Raw genomic sequence first — 19287 nt, 5'->3', positions numbered from 1 at the left:
TATATATATATACTCTCAACTCCAATGTGCGCAAGCGAGCGCATTTACTTCCCTCAGTAATAAGTCAATTTATACACACGTCGGCTCACAGAAACGATAAAAAAATACGGGGTTTCGCATATGGGCGCTGTTTGTAAAAATCGAAAACACTTGCTTTTGCCATTTTATTGCTTATAAAATATCAAATCGAGTCACGTCCACGAACCGACCTGTCACTTTGTTTTCTCTTCCGTTCTTAACGAAGAAGCAGTAATTTCACTACGCTCTATTTGCATACAATATGGCATCTGCTTGATATACAGGAGGTTCCCGGACTGTAATTGGTTCCAAAATTTTATTCGCAAGTTTATTACTCGGAATTCGAAAATCAATTAGTTCGCGAAGCGTTGTTCGGCTGCGCGTTTGCAGATCGCTCGATTCCCAGGTCACGTGAACGTGAAAATAAATAATGGCGCGTCTTTCGTTAATTAGTCCGCAAGACGGATTTCTATCAACGTGTTTGCGCTGTGCATGTCGATGCACGCTGTAGTCTCTCTCAAAAGTTCTTGCGAATATAACGTAATTTGCCTCTTGTGTGTTTTTTACGTGCGTTTTAGGTACGTTTCTAGGTACGTAATTTGCTGCTTGTGTTTTTTACGTGCGTTTTAGGTACGTTTCTTGCTACGTAATTTGCTCCTTGTGTTTTTACGTGCGTTTTAGGTACGTTTCTTGCTACGTAATTTGCTCCTTGTGTTTTTACGTGCGTTTTAGGTACGTTATTTGCTTCTTGTGTTTTTTACGTGCGTTTCTAGATACGTAATTTGCTTCTTGTGTTTTTATGTGCGTTCTAGGTACGTTTCTTTCGGGGTTGACGCTAATTTGCTGCGCCACATGTGGCCTTCCTACGTACAAGGGCATTCTCTTCAACTTCTTCTGCGCCATTTTGCAAGTAATCACGGCCGTCGTGCTACTTGGCTGGATCTGGAGCATTTACTGGGGAGTTATCTTCATTAGGAACGCCAGAACACGTACGTATAACATACGGGAGTAGTCTAGCTACGCGTCGCGCACAATTTCTCTTCATATCTACCCTTGGTACCTCATCACCTACTCCCCACCCCTCACAATTGTTCTCTCTCTCTCTCTCTCTTCTTCTTTTCTTCGTCTCTTTCTCTTCTCTCTACTCTCTCTCGTCTCTCTCTCGCTCTCGCTCTCTCCTCTCTCTTGCTCTCTCTCTTCTCTCTCTCTCTCATCTCTCTCGTCTCTCTACTCTCATCTCTCTCTCTCTGAATTCTCTTTACCTTTTTATGCTTCTGCTAATCCATCTTTTCTTCGCCTCTCTCTCTCTCCTCTGATCTCGCTTACTCTTTCTCTCGCGCTCTCGCGGGCCTCTCTCTACTTTCTTCTCTACTCTACTCTCTCTCTCTCTCTCTCTCTCTCTCTCTGTGTCTCTCTCTCGCTCTCACTCACTATGTCTTTCCTCCCACTCACTTTTTTGCTCACTAGTCCTGTGCCGATATATTTGTCTGTGCGCATGTGTAAATTAGAGGCGGCAGGAGGGGAAATGTATTCATGATTCCTCTAGACGCCTAGAGACGTAATGAGCACACCTGCGCACGTGCGTGCATCCGATATGCGCTCCGCACGCAATGTGTCATCGTTGATATGAGTCGATATTATGTTCTTACGCTGACGCATGTAGTGACAGAGTCGGCATCAACTCAAAATGCCGAAATTTAGCCGCGCGGCATTTCGGCGTACTATACGGACACGATAATTAGATGCAATGCGTGCGTGATGGCTTGCCGGGTTACGGCTCGATGGCGCCAGAGCAACAGAAAGAGAGATCGAGAGAGGTTGTCACCTGAAAATGTATCATAATCGACCTATGACAAAGACAAATTGTATTGTAGCCTGTCCGCACGAGTACAGATACATAACAGCACAGTGTACCGTAGACGTGACATTGTGTTTATACGCATTGTTACGATGATATATTGTGTCGAATTAATGGTAAATAACGCGATAATAATGTTAATTCAATTCCCATCGAGTTACATTCGTGTCCAGTCGTCGCTAGCATACGCTTCTATTCGCAATATCAGGAGTAAATAATCACAAATGTGTGATTATTTACTCCCGATAATATATGCAATCAGTGCACGTTTGCGACCGATGTAGACATGTCGTTGATGTTTACGAAGGTGGTAAGCCGCAACAGACAGGAGAGTAGGATGCCGTTGTCCGGAATAGAGCACGCCGAGCTGTTTCTGACCGTCGCTACGTACGACTTTTCTTCCCACCGCTGCCCACGATACTCGCGACCAAGGTTGCAATTCTACCGGAAGCGTTATCGCGTCGGAGATGTTACCCTTCCGGAAATGTTACCTAATCGGAACTGCTACTATACCCCCACGGGAGGTGCTACGTATAGTCCGTTCCCTGGACTCATTCGGGGGTAGGAGAAAGTTACCAGGTGAGGTTGTGAGGTTGAGTGACATAGGCAGAGGTGTGTAGGAGAGACTGAATCGTTTCCCGGTGCTTCTCGTGGTCATTCCACCACGGTTCTCTACTCACTAGGAGTATGATATTTCAGGTCATCGTTTACGCGGTCGTCTCACGGTTTAGATTGTAATAGTTTGTCGTCCCTTGATAACTATGAAATGACCGAAGGCTCAGTCGAATTGTTATTCATATCAAAAAAGCTCAAATTTATTTACGCAAAGCTGCTGAACTGCAAAGCGATTGCAAAATAAACGTCATTTTGTCAAGATAAAATCCGGAGCATATCAAATTAATAAACGTATTTAGATTTGATGTACTCCCGATGACATTTGTAGTGTAAATGGTCGGTCACTCAGTATTTCTTCCGTTCTACATTATATACGTGTTCCGCACGTCCAGACAGACATGCATACGTCACGAGAGATACGTGAACGTGTGTACGTGTGCATTTTTCCTCCATCCTTCCTTCCCCACCATCTTTCTACATCCCTCACTCATCTCCTGAAGTCTATATCTAGGAGGTATATATATATATATACTATATAGTATAATGACTAGTCTGGTTTTGCGCCGTAGTTGTAGATGTAAAATGCTACGTTGCTAAACTCCGGCTTTCTATTATACCCTTGTCTAAAGGCCGCCGCACACCAGCCGATTTTTACAAACGATGAAGCGATGAAGCGATGTAGGTGTGCGCGTTCATTTGTAGACGATTTTATTTTTATCGGGTGATCGTTCCAAATCAAACATGTTTGATTTTGAACCGATGAGCCGATGAGCCGATGAGCCGATTTTAAGGCCGCCGCACACCTACATCGCTTCATCGTTTCATCGCTTCATCACTTCATCGCTTCATCGCTTCATCGTTTGTAAAATCGGCTGGTGTGCGGCGGCTTTAACGCTGTGAGTACAGAACATGCTGTAACAGCTGCTATGCTTACGCTACGCTGTAACAGCTGCTATGCTAACAGCGGTTAGCGCTGCTATGCTTAGCGCGATTTATTTAAAGTACGTAGTTCCGTGCGTGGATGCGTTGGCAATGTAGCAGATTTTAAACTTATATGGCATGACTTTTTTGTATCCTTGGTGAGTCACATACACACATGCGCACGCATACCAACTCACACAGACACACGTACGTACGTACGTACGTACGTACACACACACACACACACACACACACACACACACACACACACACACACACACACGCGCGCGCGCGCGCGCGCACACACACACACTACCATGTTTCTTATTAGTACTAGTAAGATTTCCATTCTATCGACTGTCTAGCATTTCTCGATATTGTTATGAATTTAGGCACGATATATGTGGTTGCAGTAGTGTATCGAAAAATAATTTACATCTTAGTTTACTTATTGTTTCGCATTTGTGTTAATAGAGCACGCATTATGTTAGAATTGCTTCACACGTAATTACACAGGTGTCATACTATACAAAAACGCAGCTGCGGGCCTTGTTGATGGACATGGTAAAGCTCAGCTTGACTGGAAACTGCAGCCTCTTGAACTGAAATGGCAGGTCTGATGGGATGAGCGGGATCCTTGGGATGAAGACATTTTCGCCCTTGCCCTTGCCTGTCATGATTTTGGCTTTGATGACTCTGGGCATGAGCTGCTTGACTGTGAGCCTTGTGCCGTTGCAGAGCTTGGGAGCATCCAGGTTGCGCATTAGCAATATGAGCGCGCCGACCTTGAGCACCAAGTTGTGTGGTGGCAGACCTGAGGGCGCGAGGCTGTTGAGAAACTCGGTCGGATAGTGCACCACCTGGTTAGGATCAGGAACTGTGTCCATCGACTTGTAGCTTGTATCTTTACTTTTCTGCTGTGCTAGGATTCCTCTACTTTTCTGCTGCAATGCGCTACTATTTTTATGTTCCGCGTATCAACTTGAGATTCGATTCCGTACTTTCGGATGGATCCATCATATCCGTGTTTGAAAATAACTGTTTTTAGTCAAATTTTCAGCCAAAAGCTGGCCAAGAATAACATTTACCTACAAAAAAGTGTTCCAAAAAAAGAAAAATCGTTTTTTCTTTTTTTTCTCTTATTTTTCCTTTTTTGCAATTTTTTTTGGCCTAAAATGGTCGTGGCGTCATGCTGATTCAGAATATATATATATGGTGTTGGGGGTCACCCCTTACGGGTCTCGAGAAGATAGACGGACAGACAGACAGATCCGGCCATTTATGTAGGAGATGTGGTTTGTGGGACCGCTAATGTATCTAGTAGTTATTTTCTTGAGGTATAGTTAACTGGACTTGTTATAACAAATCTATTATCACTGTCCAATCCACGTAACAAGTCATTGGTGACAACGTCGTTACCATTCGCAATGTAAACTTGGTTAATATTTCTTTTAACGCAACGTCTGTTTGGTTAGAAAGAATCTCTACTGCTTTATATTCTCGTTGAATAGTCAGATAGACGGAATCGGATAGAACGAAGTAGTTTTTGCAGCATGAATTAGTTGGTTGTGCGCGCCACAGTTCGCAAGATCTTGAGTACGTATAGTTCTGGCGTTTTATCGAACATTTTCCATGTAAAAATAAAAAAATGCTAGCAGCTGTGAAATATGGAACTTTATACTCGCTGGGCTGCAAACCTAGGTGTTTTGAGCTCATATATAACATATTTGAAATGTTATTGCTGTTACTATATGCCTCCTAAACAGTCCTGTTCATTTTTTATTATGTATACGCAGGCGAAAGAGATATGTGGGGCCATTTTTGACTGTATGTTTATTACAATGATGACACAATCTTGTTTCCAGGCTTTTGTATAAATTTATTATTTTTAATCTAAAAATAAAAGATTTAATACATTTAATAATTTAATAGGATCATGCTTAAATCGAAATTACACTGAATGTGTGGGGATGGAATGACCATAACACGGCCCGACGGTATGTTGTTGTATTTTGTAATAGCTGATTGTAACAAGATTAATCTTTATAAGTAAATCATAGTCGCCTATGTCACCCTAACATCATTCAAGCATAATATATAGTTCTGTAAATACATAAAAACTCACATAACGTTTTTATCGTTAGCCTGATGTGTATGATGATTAGAATTAAAATTGAAAATTATTCTTAAAAATTTATAATAATTTTGTTTGTTTGTTTCTATTCAAAATTGGTGCAACCTGTAATTGGTAGCTTCATCGGTTTTCATTTAGGTACTATTCGTAATTATAATGGTTAAATAATTTTTGTCTATTTAGAAAGTAGAACTACACGAATCTTTAAATACGTACAGTGTAATGATGATGCAATAGCAGATTTAATCAATAGACAACTGCGTAGACTGCTGGATAGGTGTCGCCGTTGGTATTCACAACCTGAAATGCTGCGTTACCTATCGTTTAGGCGGGGTCCTTCTGGCTTTTACGCAAGAAAAAGACGAGGAACAAGCCTAATATCGCTGCCTGCTGTGTGAGAGCGCGCTCGGATTAGTGAAAATTGATTGAATTAGGGCATTTATTAATTAGTTCGAGTGCTCTGATCCAGGCCACACATTCTTTAATGGTTGCTATATATGTATAGGAGATTATAATAATTTATTAAACGTTCCATTAGGTAACCAAGGCAACATTAGGTATATAAACGTTTCTAATCATGGTACCGTTAGTATAGTATGTAGATAATTTATGTTACAGTTCGAATATCTCTGAATATATAATCTGTTTCGTCTGCAGTGTACACATTAAAAATGGAACGCGAACAATCGCCCATTTTTATACTACATATTTACAGTTCTATCTTGTTCAGTACCATGATCCCGTTACAAGATATGGACCCAGTCATTGTATAAAAAATTACGCGCCAATCACTTGTCTATATATATACAATATATAATATAAGGCTAGGCCGCTAGGAATACAATAATTATACACAAATTAAGCATGATCTCGATTGAATTACAACTCACCATTACAATATGTGGAATATAGTAGCTTACGGAATAACTATACAGTTCTTGTCACCAGCTGGTGCTTGGCAGATTGAAGTTATCTGGGACTTAGCATAACTGCACTAGTCACTATCTTGCACACACCAGAAGGCCCGAGTCAGTTAGAGGTCGTTAACCAAAGTCTTTTTTGTAGATGCCAATGTGATATCTACAGGTCGGACAGTAGTGGTGAACATCCTTTAACTCTGGGATGAAGAACGGCAGAAGGCAGCAGCCGGCAAAACACCTGAAGGAATTTTTGAAGGAAACACATTAGAATCAATGTAAATTTTACACACACACACACCAGCAGCACGATCAATACTTTATACTCATAAGGTTTATATGAAATGGCTTGTGGCATCTGCAGAGCACTCATAATAGGTGTGCATTTTAATAACTTTAATAATTATCGGTTCTATATGTATGTTGCTGTATATCATTAAGAATTAATACGACGCACACAAAGATCAATGAAATATTGTGACAAGCTTTGTGCGACCTTGTGCGGATGGCGAAACATCTATAAGACCTGTGTAGCAGTATGACGTACCGCAGAGCATTCACACGAGGAGTTCGTGCGGGATGAGTCCATACGGAATATTCATCCAACAAAATAATGACTGGCTACCCTATATATACATTGTTGATATGTAGTTATGGTGATACGTAGAGAGTCGTGAAAACATCACCGTAGACAACAGACAATATGGACAACAGAATCTTAACAGCAAAGCAACAGCGGCCGGAGAGGCTCCTAACGAAGTACCGAAAATCTTAGTTCACGGTGAATACCCCCATCCCCGTACAGTTCTCTGGAAAGTAAAACGAGCCGAAAACAACAAGGCATGAAATTCGTATGAAAATCTAACCAAATCTTATTTCACGATAACGGAACGCGTATAGTTTATCCGCAAACGTTAATTTCGAGAAGTTAATTGCGAGATATATATAGAAAAAAAGATCGCATTTCACGCTAATGTGAAACTGCCCGTTTACAGCCGTCTCGTGCATTATGGAATGAACACCCCAGTCTCCCTTGGCAACGGGTGCGCACATGATTCGATCTTTTATTTTATTTTGTTGGATGCATAGTTGTTCGGTGTAACTAGTTTGTCTGCATTGATCGTAGCTATGTTTGCAGAAGGACACGAATTTCAGAATCAGGCGCATTGAATACGAGATACAGTAGAAAATCGCCATTATCTAGATACAGTCTAAAATCGGTAGCCCCTAGAAATAATGCCGCTAAATATTACCAGGTCGGTACAGCTACGTTACTGTACGAGGACGAGACGAAAGAATTCTCGCTAAAGCATTTAGGATTGCGAACTATGTCGTTCGTTGCGGAGCGGGATACGCACACGAGCTTTTCCCTGGTAACGAGCGTGAGCTCAATACGGACCGAGTATACTCACCCCCCCCCCCTCGCGGAGAGCCGCGCACGCACGCCCACACGCACGCTTGCACCACGCACACACGCACACTCGCACGCTTGCACCACACACGCGCGCACACTCGCACGCGCGCCCGCACGCATACACACTCGCACGATTGCACCACGCACGCACGCACGCACATACGCACGCTCGCACGCACTATTCGACAAACAAACATTACTAAGATAAATCGAAGAATTAATGCTGAACATCGACCCCACCACCGAGTAACAAACGCGGGCGAATGCTGCGGTAAAAATTCGCGTGTGCATCGCCGCGGGCCTATCATGTTCCCCATCCTTACCCAACGACGCAGAGTACCAGTGCCAACGCGTATACCATAGTGCCAGTTACACGCTCGGTCATCGTAACGACGGAGGCGTTACAGTTGGGGCACTGCATCTGTATTGGACGCGGCGACATCAGGTTGTGCTGCCGTGCTATCATCACGGTTGTCTGAGCGCTAGGCATCGACACGGCAGCACATGCAGGCGTTGATGCATATGCTGCAAGTAGAACGAATCGCAGCGATGCCGAAAACGTCCAAAAGTTGTTATGGGCCAAGTTGAGGCAGTTTATGTCGTCGTCGTCGTCGTTGTTGTTGCTGTAGTTGCTGTTATCATTATTATTATTATTATTATTGTTGTTGTTGTTGTTGTTGTTGTTGTTGTTATTATTATTGTTGTTGTTGTTGCTGCTGCTGCTGATATTATTTGTAATGTTATTGTTGTTGTTGTTGTTGTTGGTGATGATGATGATGATGATGATGATGATGATGATGATGATGATGATGATGATGAAGATGATGATGATGATGATGATGATGATGATGATGATGATGATGATGATGATGATGAAGATGATGATGATGATGATGATGATGATGATAATGATGATGATGTTGTTGTCGTTGTTGTCGTCGTCGTAGTCCTCGTCGTTGTTGAGTGCGTGTTAGTTGTAAGCAATTAAAGTGCTCAGCGCATGCGCCGCGGTCCTTCTTTAAACACGCACACGCACAAATTCGCCACATACCTGTATATTGCCTACTTCCTACACCTGCGGTAATAAATGTCGTCGTCGTTCGGGCGGCAGGCACTTGAATGTACGGCATATGAACCCCGTAAGCTGGGTTTTGCCCGTACACGTAGCGGGGCGGGTTGCTCGCATCGTAATATGCTTTTCCGACGTTTTCTGAATGATGATGAGTCATCGTTGCCGAGTTTTCTCCCGTTAATGGCACCGCGTTCGGATGACCGCTACCAGGTGGGGCTGAAGGTTCGTCGGCCACGACTGAATCGTAAGGGGGCGGGCGGTCCTCTGTCGTTGGATTACTGGTGTTGTCGACCTCCATAGTGTGTTGTACCTAGATGAGATGATCAATCATTTAATTATATGCACAATCCTAGTTTGTGACCACGGCCCTCATTTGCGCAAATGTGCTAAACTAAGCCGGGATACTAAATTGGGCCCAAATTCATTACAATTAGTTCTAGTAACGAAACAATCATGGTTATATGTGAGCATAATCGAGAAGCATGCGTATTCCTATTGATGATATCCTGATGATAATATCCTGATGTACCGTTTTAGTTTTTCAATCAAAATCTGCCACTGTGCGTATATGATACCAATTGTTTTACGAACGAGGTGCTTAGGCCAACGTGAATTCATATATCATACATATATCATATCATGCTATATATATTACCTAGCTGGTGCTCTCCCTTGTGAAATACTCGCACCGCCTACCAATTAACTAACAACCAGTGCTACCAACGTACGCGGTCTATCTTTTCCATGGGCGTCAATGTTTACGGCTGTTGATTTAATTGCCTGGTGACCGCGGGACGGGGAAGAGTGCGCACCACGCGTCCAAATGCAGAACTACCGGTATAACTGAAGCCAATAGTTCTCACCGTGAACTGTAGTAGGCTAACGGAAAACCCGCACATCATCTTAGTCGACGTTGCAGGGTCGGGATGATGGGATGAGTTGGCGTTATGCAAATAGTGGGCGCAATGATGGTGTAAAATGATAGCGCAAATAGTGTAAATGATAGCGCAATGATGGCGCAAATGTTAGCGCAAAATGATAGTGTTGTATTGTAGGGCTGCGTGCTAATTAACCAGGGGCGTTTCTAGACAGACGAAGCGTGCGGCTAATTACGCTCTTGAATATTCGATATTATTGTAATAACATAACTCCATAGCCCACCGCGCACTCTAACCACCTAAACCCCGCGTTAGCTGGTTGGATTGAGGTAACGTCCGGGCGTTCGGGCCGTTTTGGAATGAGTATAAATAGGCTCGCTCGAACAGAGAGCAATAATATGATATATTAGAGAATAGAGATATTAGACAGTTACTATATAGAGAACGGAAGACGAGACGCGGGAGCTAGACATGGTTACCTAGGTTGCCGTCGTATATATATATATATATTTGTGTGTTCGACGGAGTACTAATAAAGTCAGAGTTCATAACTAATCTGCGACTACGTCATCTCTACTGCTTGCTACAAGTCTACGCTGTCGACTCTACAAGATCCTGCGCGGAGATCATCACCGTTCAAATCGCACTACAATAATAGCGCAACATGACGCAAATAGTGGCTGCAATGCAAATGACGGTGAGTGGGCACGAGGCATTGGGATCGACATTTTTCATACCACACTACTTGTGCCTTTGTGCGCTTTACTTGAAATGTATCATTTCGAGCAAGTATGTCTTTTAGCAGATACTAGACGTGCGGGCACACAGGATATGCGGATCTAGCATTTTTAAACTACATGGATGTGATGACGGAGATTGGGAAGGGTGGACATACTTCGACCCATAGCTTTTTTTAAACGGTTTCGATCCGATAGATTTTCATTACAGATTTTCTCCATTTTGAACCTATTCTATTTCATATTTCAGCTGAGAGAAATTTTTAGCCACGTATACTGGAAACACCGCGCCTGCGGTAACATAGGGCGGGTCCTTCCCGATTCGCCCCCTGGTGTGCGTGCGTGTGCATGTGTGAGCGCGCGCCTGTGTTATCTCTAGAGGATAACAAACGTGTTGGATGAAGCTGTTTTGGTCACGTGACTTTACGCGCGATCACTTTAATGAGATTAACATAAAACCTCTTGGTGGTAGTTTTTGTTAAAAGGTCTGAGGAACATCTTTACGGCACTACCACGCGATACAAGGAAGGTGCGGAAAAAATATAACACCACTAAAAACTCAGAAATTATGGTGGAGAAATTGACTTTTCGCTGGTCATGATCGTACAATCTCACAGGTTTATAGGAGCCATCACATCAAGAGCACATGAACTACGTGAATTTAACTGCAGTTAAATTATGTGTAACACTAAACAGGGCCTCCGATTGGGTAAAAACGGCTATAATTTCACCGCGGTCAAATTATTCTTACCGCAGTAAACAATTATTCCTGATTACCATAGTCGTCGGGCTCTTGTTTCTGTACGGAACAGCAACAATAGAAAAATACAATTTGGAACCACAACACAGCAAACAGCAGCACATATCGGCAGTAACAAAATAGATGGACTATATACAACACGTTTACATTATCTCAAATAACATTGAGCAAATATTGGCACATTTTATTGGCATATTTTTAATGACAATTATATTATCATTTATCGATATATTCATCTATATATTATACTATTATTTTTATTACATTATATGATATATATATATATATATATATACAAGTAACAAGTATATATTTGGCTATCCATAAATGAAACTAAAACCACTGTAAAACTAGTAAAGACAGCTTGAGGGGGCTATGCTTCTATAAGCTGTGTGTGTGCGTGCGTGTGTCTGTGCGCACACACGCACACGTGTATGGTGCGCGTACGTGCGTGCGTATGTATGCATGAGTGCGTGTGCGCATGCGCATGTGCGTGTGGGGGTACACAGCTGTCTATATATCACAGACGCCGATCAATCCATTCTATGCAATGATCTGTCTTACAAGCACTGCACACCTCAGATTTACAACCTGATAACAACTTGGGACGTTCGAAAAATTCCAAAGCATAGTCATTGCCTCGAATGTTGCGAGCTCGCCAGTGAGACATTTAGTTCCCAACAATATATGCAATAAATGTGTAGCAATATAACAATAAATGCAACACATAAAATATATCACTACTCAATTACGCCTGTGGTGTACCTTCAATAGATATAATATTTCAATGATATACTGTTGGTAATAGCCACATTTCGTGTAAAAAATGAGAGACTGTAGCATCTGTGAGCATGCGTCACACATCCGCCACCCTTGCATCACCGGATTAGGGAAACTAGTCCCAAAACACACAATTATCACTGTCTACTTTTATATACTTGTACGTATGTATATATATATTATATACACACACACATATATGTAATACATACAACATCAACTGAGCCCAATTGTCAGTTCACAGCATTCTATAATCATAATTCATGTTAGAATGTTAAAATTATATTGCACGCACAACAGTAGGTTTTTATAGAATTTCACCAATCTCCACAACCACAAATGTACGTAAACCAGATATTTTCTTACAATATCTCCATGATCGTGCAAAACCCCCCTATCCATATAAGGTAATCAGATTTAAACAGGATATAAATTTTATGGCTGTATTTCGGGAAAACCATCGATATATATTTTGAAAGAAATTAACCCCACACCACACAGTTAGATATGGCCAGCAATATTTTATTATATTCTTACATCGACCCTTAATTATGACTAACGCCTACATAACATCTAGGCTACAATTTATTGGTCTACGGCCTGTTGTGGCCATAGGCGAGGCATTTATATGCCGATACCATCATTCAACATCAGCTATAGAAAACTGTCCTCCATTCTCAAATCAGGAAATTGGGGCAACACAAACAAAATCTCCCTATAAACCAACCCTTTACAGACACTAAAGCAACATGTTCCATGGGAAGCCAGAAAGGAAAGAACTGAAGGCTACTGAACGAGGTAATTCCATTTTGTATAAAACACCACAGCTTATTACTCACTAAAATACTGGTCAAAGTCGTGTGATTTTTGTTGCCTTATCACTTATGCACCACTATTATAATTGCAGAGCAAAGTTAGGACCGAGTTACAGACGAGACTTTGTAAACCTGGCAATGGAAAACGGCTCTAAAGGATAGGATGGTTTCTTGCCAAGTGCCAAATCTGCTAGTATTCTTCCTACCACTGGTGCCAGCTTGAATCCAGTGCCTGTCAGAATAAACAACCATACTTGACTCTAGGTTCTAGGGATATTTTCAGTAGATTTAGGTTAAAATTACGCTATATTAAAAATTTCATGGTTCAATCACCATTAGAAATATTTTTTTTAATATTTTAAAACTAACGACTACAGTTTGATTACAACGACGGTGCGCCACTCACAGCGCACTATCTGAAAAGTTGTGCAAATGAACTTTTCAGCCAAGGGCTACAGACCGAGGGTGTTTCTTATTTATTAATTTAAAAGCAGAAGGATTGCAATATCTTATAAACGACATATAGTTTCAATTATAATATGGATAAATTTGTCCTAAAATGAATATCGTTCGGTTAAATAGCATTTAGGTATAAATATAATTGAACTTTTGTGATTAGCCCTCGGTCTGTAATGTGCAAAATAAATTGGCAAATGCGCAATTTTTCCAGGGTGGCAGCACAGTCGTGGCTTCATGTCAGCGCCCAAAAATGAAGATTTCGAAATTCGATGTTGTTTTATGACAAACGTGAATGCGCAATTATAGATATTTATAGGTATGCGCTATTATTTATAAATCTACTATCATAATATACTCTCAAATTCTAGAGTAAAGTATTCCTTTAAGCAAGACGTGATCTTTTGCATTTCAATTTGATAAATTTAATGAAACATTATTCTTTTAATAAGCACACATTTTTGCAAAAGATTAAATATGGATGTCTTTAGCAGGCAGCACAATGTTGTCAATTAAATTGTCCTATAGTTTTGCTACATATCTACCTTTAACGCTCAATATCAAAAACCCAGATTAAAAATCTCAATTAAAAATTGCGGTTCTATATTTTGGCTAATGCTATTGCAAGTACATTGTAACATTTGATTTTAAATAGTGATAACAAAACCATACCTGAAAATCCAGCTCCTATAATGATGTTTTTGTGTTTTGGGTGTCTGTCTAATATAAAGCTCTCATCGGGAGTGCACTGAAAGGTGGAATATATTTATAGTGAACTATAGCCTACATAAGTCATCATTACTATTATTTCCAGTCTTCACGCCTGCCTCCCCTTTGGCTTTCATAAGTATATACTCTAACGACCAATCATGAAAGATAGATACAGTCATATAGAACATGAACTCGAGGTTAAGAATCACCATAATATATTAATTGATCTTGAAGCCAATCTACAATTAGATGTTTCACGTCGCCAGTCCTGAGTTATAGTGTTCGTGCTCACCGTATACATGCATGTCTCCATGATACTTGGCTTTGGCTCAACGCAGGGGAAGCGCCGACGCACATACTTAATGAGGCCATCGATGTGAGACTCAGCAGGTGAGACGCGATCCCTGTCATCCGGGTCGGAAGCTACACCACCATGCCAACAGATCTATTTGTCCAAAGAAATTGGAATGAGTTCCATAAGTTTCAAGATCTTAATTACTATCAAGTCACAGTAAGGAGACTGCGGGAAATTGTGAGAGAGTGCCTGGGAAGTGGTCTATGGCTATGATACTACATCCAGGTATACCTTCATGAGGTCCTCATACTCATCAGGTGGCAAACTGTATGAGTGCTCTTCAGCACTTATGTTAACTGTGCAAGGCCATACAGCTCCCATACGCGAAAATTCAGGCTTCATCCTCCAAAAACAAACAGTGGTTTTGACACTCTGAAACACATGAATACGAGTACATAAATAGAGTACCTTATAAATAGAGTACCCTATAAATAGAATCACCTTCCTGCCACATCTATACCTATGCTGTTTTCCACACAAGCATACATGCATGAACACACATTGAGCAAGGGAATATTCATTTAAATTAAATGCGCAATAAGGTAAATTAACGTAGTTTGATCTCAAAAACCTTCAGCGTTTATATCACACATGTTGATTTGATAAGGTAAAAAGACAAAGCATCTAACAATAATATTGCTGTAATAAAACCTGTTACCTCCAATGGCAAATTTAGCCCCAGTGATTTTAGGAATTTGGGTGCCCAGGGTCCAAGGCACAGTATAGCGGAATTAGAACGGTATGTGCCATGAGACGTTTCAATCATAACGCTGGTATCCGACTCAGGTATGATTCGCCTGACTGGTTCCTGATCACGGATTTCTCCTCCATTCCTCACAAACATCTCCTGAAAATATATGATTATATATATTTCAATAAATATTACAATGTTAAGACTTTCAATCGTAATATATATATATTAGTATAGTATGCATCGTATAATGGTACACGCATAATGAAATGTAGTTTAGCTTATTTCATGTAGAGTTAATAATTTTTATTGGAAACACATTTATTGATACAGCATTCATACAATACCATTTAAAAATGATTCAATATATTTGATTAATGAATTAATATCGACAGCAAATCATTATACATAGTAGACTCCTGTGTAATATAACAATTCATTTTCATGAGCATCTTAGTGCAACGCAAACGACAACACACCTGTAGGCATCGGAGAGCTTTGTCGGCTTTAAGTATGCCAGCATCCGTATCAATTACAGCTGTCTCATTGTCAGATAAGAATACGCCTGGATATTTACCATTCACCTATATGCATGAACACATTAAGACCAAACGTCAATATTAAGACATCACCATATTACTTGGTTAGTTTTGGCAAGTGTGTCTGTGTCATGTGCGTGAATGTGCATATACGTGCATGTGCACATTTGTGCACAAGCCTGAGCAGTGTGTGTGCAGGCGTGAAATCATTGGATGGGCTCAAACAGAACATCCTATAACACTTTAATAGAATTCAGCAAACCTCAGTCACTACGTCACAATTGAACTACTGCGCTTCATTTCCTTGGCTGTATCATATAGGTTGATATGCATCTACACCTTGCATTTCTGATTTGTCAGAGATCAGAATCCATTACTGATAAGGAACTACTACTCTTTGCAAGTAGACAGCGCGAGGGATGTCTTGGAGCACACCACCCCATAATCTGTAGGGCCCACTAACAGTTCACCTCATTTAATCTAATTTCTACTAATGAGAGCATGTCCTCCTACAGCAAGTAGTACTTTTAGACGTGTTCCTTAGATCTATACCCAACATCAAAATGACAAGAAACCCCTATCTAACCTGTAAATGTTCCATCGAAGACATCCGCCTATTTATGTTATTATAAACAACTTTCAGGTAAGTTTTTCCAGAGTTGTATAGTCATTTATCAACAGATTATTTGTGTGTAAAGTGAACAAATTTTTATCAATTCCAGGTATGACAACCTGGCTGCATTATATAGGCAAGGTGAGTTTAAGTTGGAATTAATAGATCTATGTAATTGTGACAGGTACTTGGCTGCACAATTACAAGCCTATATGTAATACAGTATTGGTCGGTTATCTAAGGAAATGACGACTACATAACTAAATGTATTATGTTACTATGCCACCTTTAATTGTTATACTTTCAAATAATGCACAGCAAACACTATGAATCTACGTTGGATATATCTCACATACCTGATTGGCGGTCAAAAGCTCACTCTTCATGTTCAAACTATTTAAAATCTTTGCGACTGATTCTGTCACGTTTAGATTTTCACTGATCATCACTAATCCAGTTTTCCTGAAAAGAAACAATTTACCATTTCTTACAGTTTTCAATCTTTTAATAAATTAATCAAGTTTTCACATATGGTTCACACATACTAATTAAACTACTACCTAATCCAAGTGATGAATGGATAGAATAATATATGCACAATTTTTGACCCGATTTACATACAATAATACCTACATGTAGATTTTAGTTCCTGTTTCTTTCTCTAGCTCCTGCCAGTCGGAATAAGCTTCATTCATCATTTCGCAGAAGTAATCTTCTTCATAAGCTCGTCTAATCATTCGTGATGCACCATGGGAACTCCCACGGTTATGTGGAAGTGGAAACTGCAATTAAAATAATTGTTAACCATCTAGTATCTACATATATGCATGAAACATATATGTACATATATGCTCTATAGAAAAAATTCTATATACTCAATATACTCTATAGAAAAATGTCCTATAGATCTATAGATTTTTTCCTATGGGACTCTATAGAAAAAATTTCCTATGGGGGTCTATAGAAATATCAAAACCCTTTTCATCAATCCTAGTTTGGGACCCCGGCCGGTATATTCACATATGACATATGTGCTAAGTAAACTAATCCGGAGTGCTCAACTAGGATTGGGCCGAGAAGCTTTGTAAAACTTGCTGCAAATCCTCTACTTATTTAGCAGGCAACATCAGGAAATAGCGCAAACTTTTAGCTAATGCCGTAATGGGGCTTTCTGAAACGCAGTCCACTGTGCAGGACTCTTGAAATTGTGTGCTGTGAGGGCTGGAAGTACGTGCGTGCGTGATACAGAGATCACATAATATAATATAAGAGCATGCAGGCTTATGTCGCTTAATTTAATACATAATATAATATATTAATTAATTGTTAATATTAATTATTATGTCAATTGCCAGGCAGATATGACACAGAGAAGTAATGGCTCACATATATGTAGCCTACCTCTAGTAACTATAGCCCGCGTACAGTTGCCGCAAGCCTGCGGCAACCGTACGCGGGCTATAGTTACTAGAGCTATGTGTACTTGTACTTCTACTTCTATACTGGACAGTCCATAAGGAATAAACGTTCAGGGAGTGCGCGAAAACTCCAGGTGCACGCGAGAGATTTGCATGGAACAATTTTAAATGTAGGCAGTAATGTACGTGTTCCAGAGATCGAGGCTTCTCTGGGCCAGGCACTCATTACTGAGTGTGACTAGCATACGGCAATAGGCTGTTGCGAGCTGTTGTAGTTGCCCAGCTGGAGATGTGTTTCGCTTCCTCGAGGTGGGTTAACAACGATACTGCCTGACTCAATGTTTTGCCAGAGGGACCCAGTGAATTGCTGTGATGTTGGACTAGTGAGTATAGTGACTCCGGTAGTCCGGTAGCAGGTTCCAGCTTCTGATTGTTCTAGGAAAAAAGCTGAACCTGTACCCATCTGTCCGGGTTCTGATGTTGTTGTATGTAAGCCGGTGTGTGCCGCGGCATATATGCTGGTGCTTTTGGTGAGGAAGGATGGAATGTCGACTGCTGCCTGTCCGTTGATTATTTTCCAGAATAGGGCCTGTCGGTTAACAAACCTGCGTTCCTGCAAGGAGGGCCATTGTAGATCTGCGATCATTTGTGTAACACTCTCAGTTTGCTGGTATTGGTAATTTCCCGTTACGAAGCGCACTGCTCGTCTCTGCACTCTCTCCAGGGAGGAGATATCCTTCTGTCTGTGTGGATCACAGACACTACTTGCATATAGGCTTGGCCTCACGTATGCTTTGTATGCCATCCCTTTGACAGGTTCTGGGCATCCTACAAGGTTCCTGCGGATGAAATCTAGGGTCCGGGACCCCGGGTTGCCTTTCCTTTCGACCGGCTGATGTGGGTAGACCAAGAGAGGTCATCAGTGAGCTCCATTACTGACCTACATCAGTGTAGCCTAGCTTTTGAGATTAACATGTCTGATAGGACACTGCCCGGCCATATTGTACTGACTTTGGAAAGAGTGTATAATTGAGATGTTTTTAGTTAGGTGGTCGATCGCAATGGCCGTCTGATCACAATTTGCTTCGTCTTCTCTCCAGATAATCTTCCTATATCTCCACAAATCTTCTCCTCACACCTACAGATTCCAACTCAACAACTCCATAAAGAATATCAGCACATCTAACCCACATCTGATTGTGCACCTAACAACTTAACAAGCCTGACATCCTGCACCTGCGATCCAAAAAATTCATACCTGTTCTACACTTGAGTTTCACGCCATATTTACCCCATTCTCTACTTCTCCATCGGCACTTCCGGAACCTACGAAATCCGGAGCAACCATCACCTGTACTGCTACAGTGCTACTATATACTTATCAGGGTGTCTTTTATCACACACATACCTGAGGCTGTGGTAAAGTAAGGCCGAGTCAGCTATCTATTAAAAAATCAGCTCAGCCGGAAGTCACTAAAAAAGAATCTGGTAAAGACGGAAGTAAAATGAAAGTGTCATAGACACTGTAGCTCACCACAAAAAAAGGACACAAATGAGTGAGTGAGAAGAGGTCAGTCAGTTTTAC

At 41.0% G+C, this 19287-nt stretch overlaps 2 protein-coding genes across 3 annotated transcripts in view; both read right to left on the bottom strand.

The window, feature by feature from the left end:
* Nucleotides 1–5764: 5764 nt before the first annotated feature.
* Nucleotides 5765–8399, bottom strand: LOC106805346 (lipopolysaccharide-induced tumor necrosis factor-alpha factor homolog). The gene is made up of 2 exons (XM_014806898.1): nt 8201–8399; nt 5765–6704 (listed from the first exon to the last, which is right to left on the bottom strand). The coding sequence occupies exons 1-2, from the start codon at nt 8365–8367 to the stop codon at nt 6590–6592; spliced, it is 282 nt and encodes a 93-aa protein (XP_014662384.1). The 5' UTR covers nt 8368–8399; the 3' UTR covers nt 5765–6589.
* Nucleotides 8400–9156: 757 nt separating this feature from the next.
* The window catches only part of LOC106805352 (peroxisomal sarcosine oxidase-like), an 18648-nt gene continuing 8517 nt past the window's right edge, over nt 9157–19287 (bottom strand). Inside the window, exons 2-9 of one of the 2 annotated variants that reach the window (XM_014806913.1) lie at nt 16918–17066; nt 16641–16746; nt 15612–15716; nt 15100–15288; nt 14673–14813; nt 14379–14531; nt 14048–14123; nt 9157–9259 (exon numbers count right to left, since the gene is read on the bottom strand). In XM_014806913.1, the coding sequence (XP_014662399.1) occupies nt 9225–9259; nt 14048–14123; nt 14379–14531; nt 14673–14813; nt 15100–15288; nt 15612–15716; nt 16641–16746; nt 16918–17066 (954 nt within the window). In that variant the 3' untranslated portion in view covers nt 9157–9224. Of the gene's footprint in view, nt 9260–12831; nt 13152–14047; nt 14124–14378; nt 14532–14672; nt 14814–15099; nt 15289–15611; nt 15717–16640; nt 16747–16917; nt 17067–19287 lie in introns of those variants that run through there. The other variant, XM_014806912.1, reaches the window with a different exon arrangement.

Source organism: Priapulus caudatus, unplaced genomic scaffold (assembly GCF_000485595.1).
Source record: "Priapulus caudatus unplaced genomic scaffold, Priapulus_caudatus-5.0.1 Scaffold110, whole genome shotgun sequence".
Lineage (NCBI taxonomy): Eukaryota > Metazoa > Priapulida > Priapulimorpha > Priapulimorphida > Priapulidae > Priapulus > Priapulus caudatus.
Note: the sequence above shows the minus strand (reverse complement) of the source record. Positions and strands in the feature narration are given on the sequence as shown.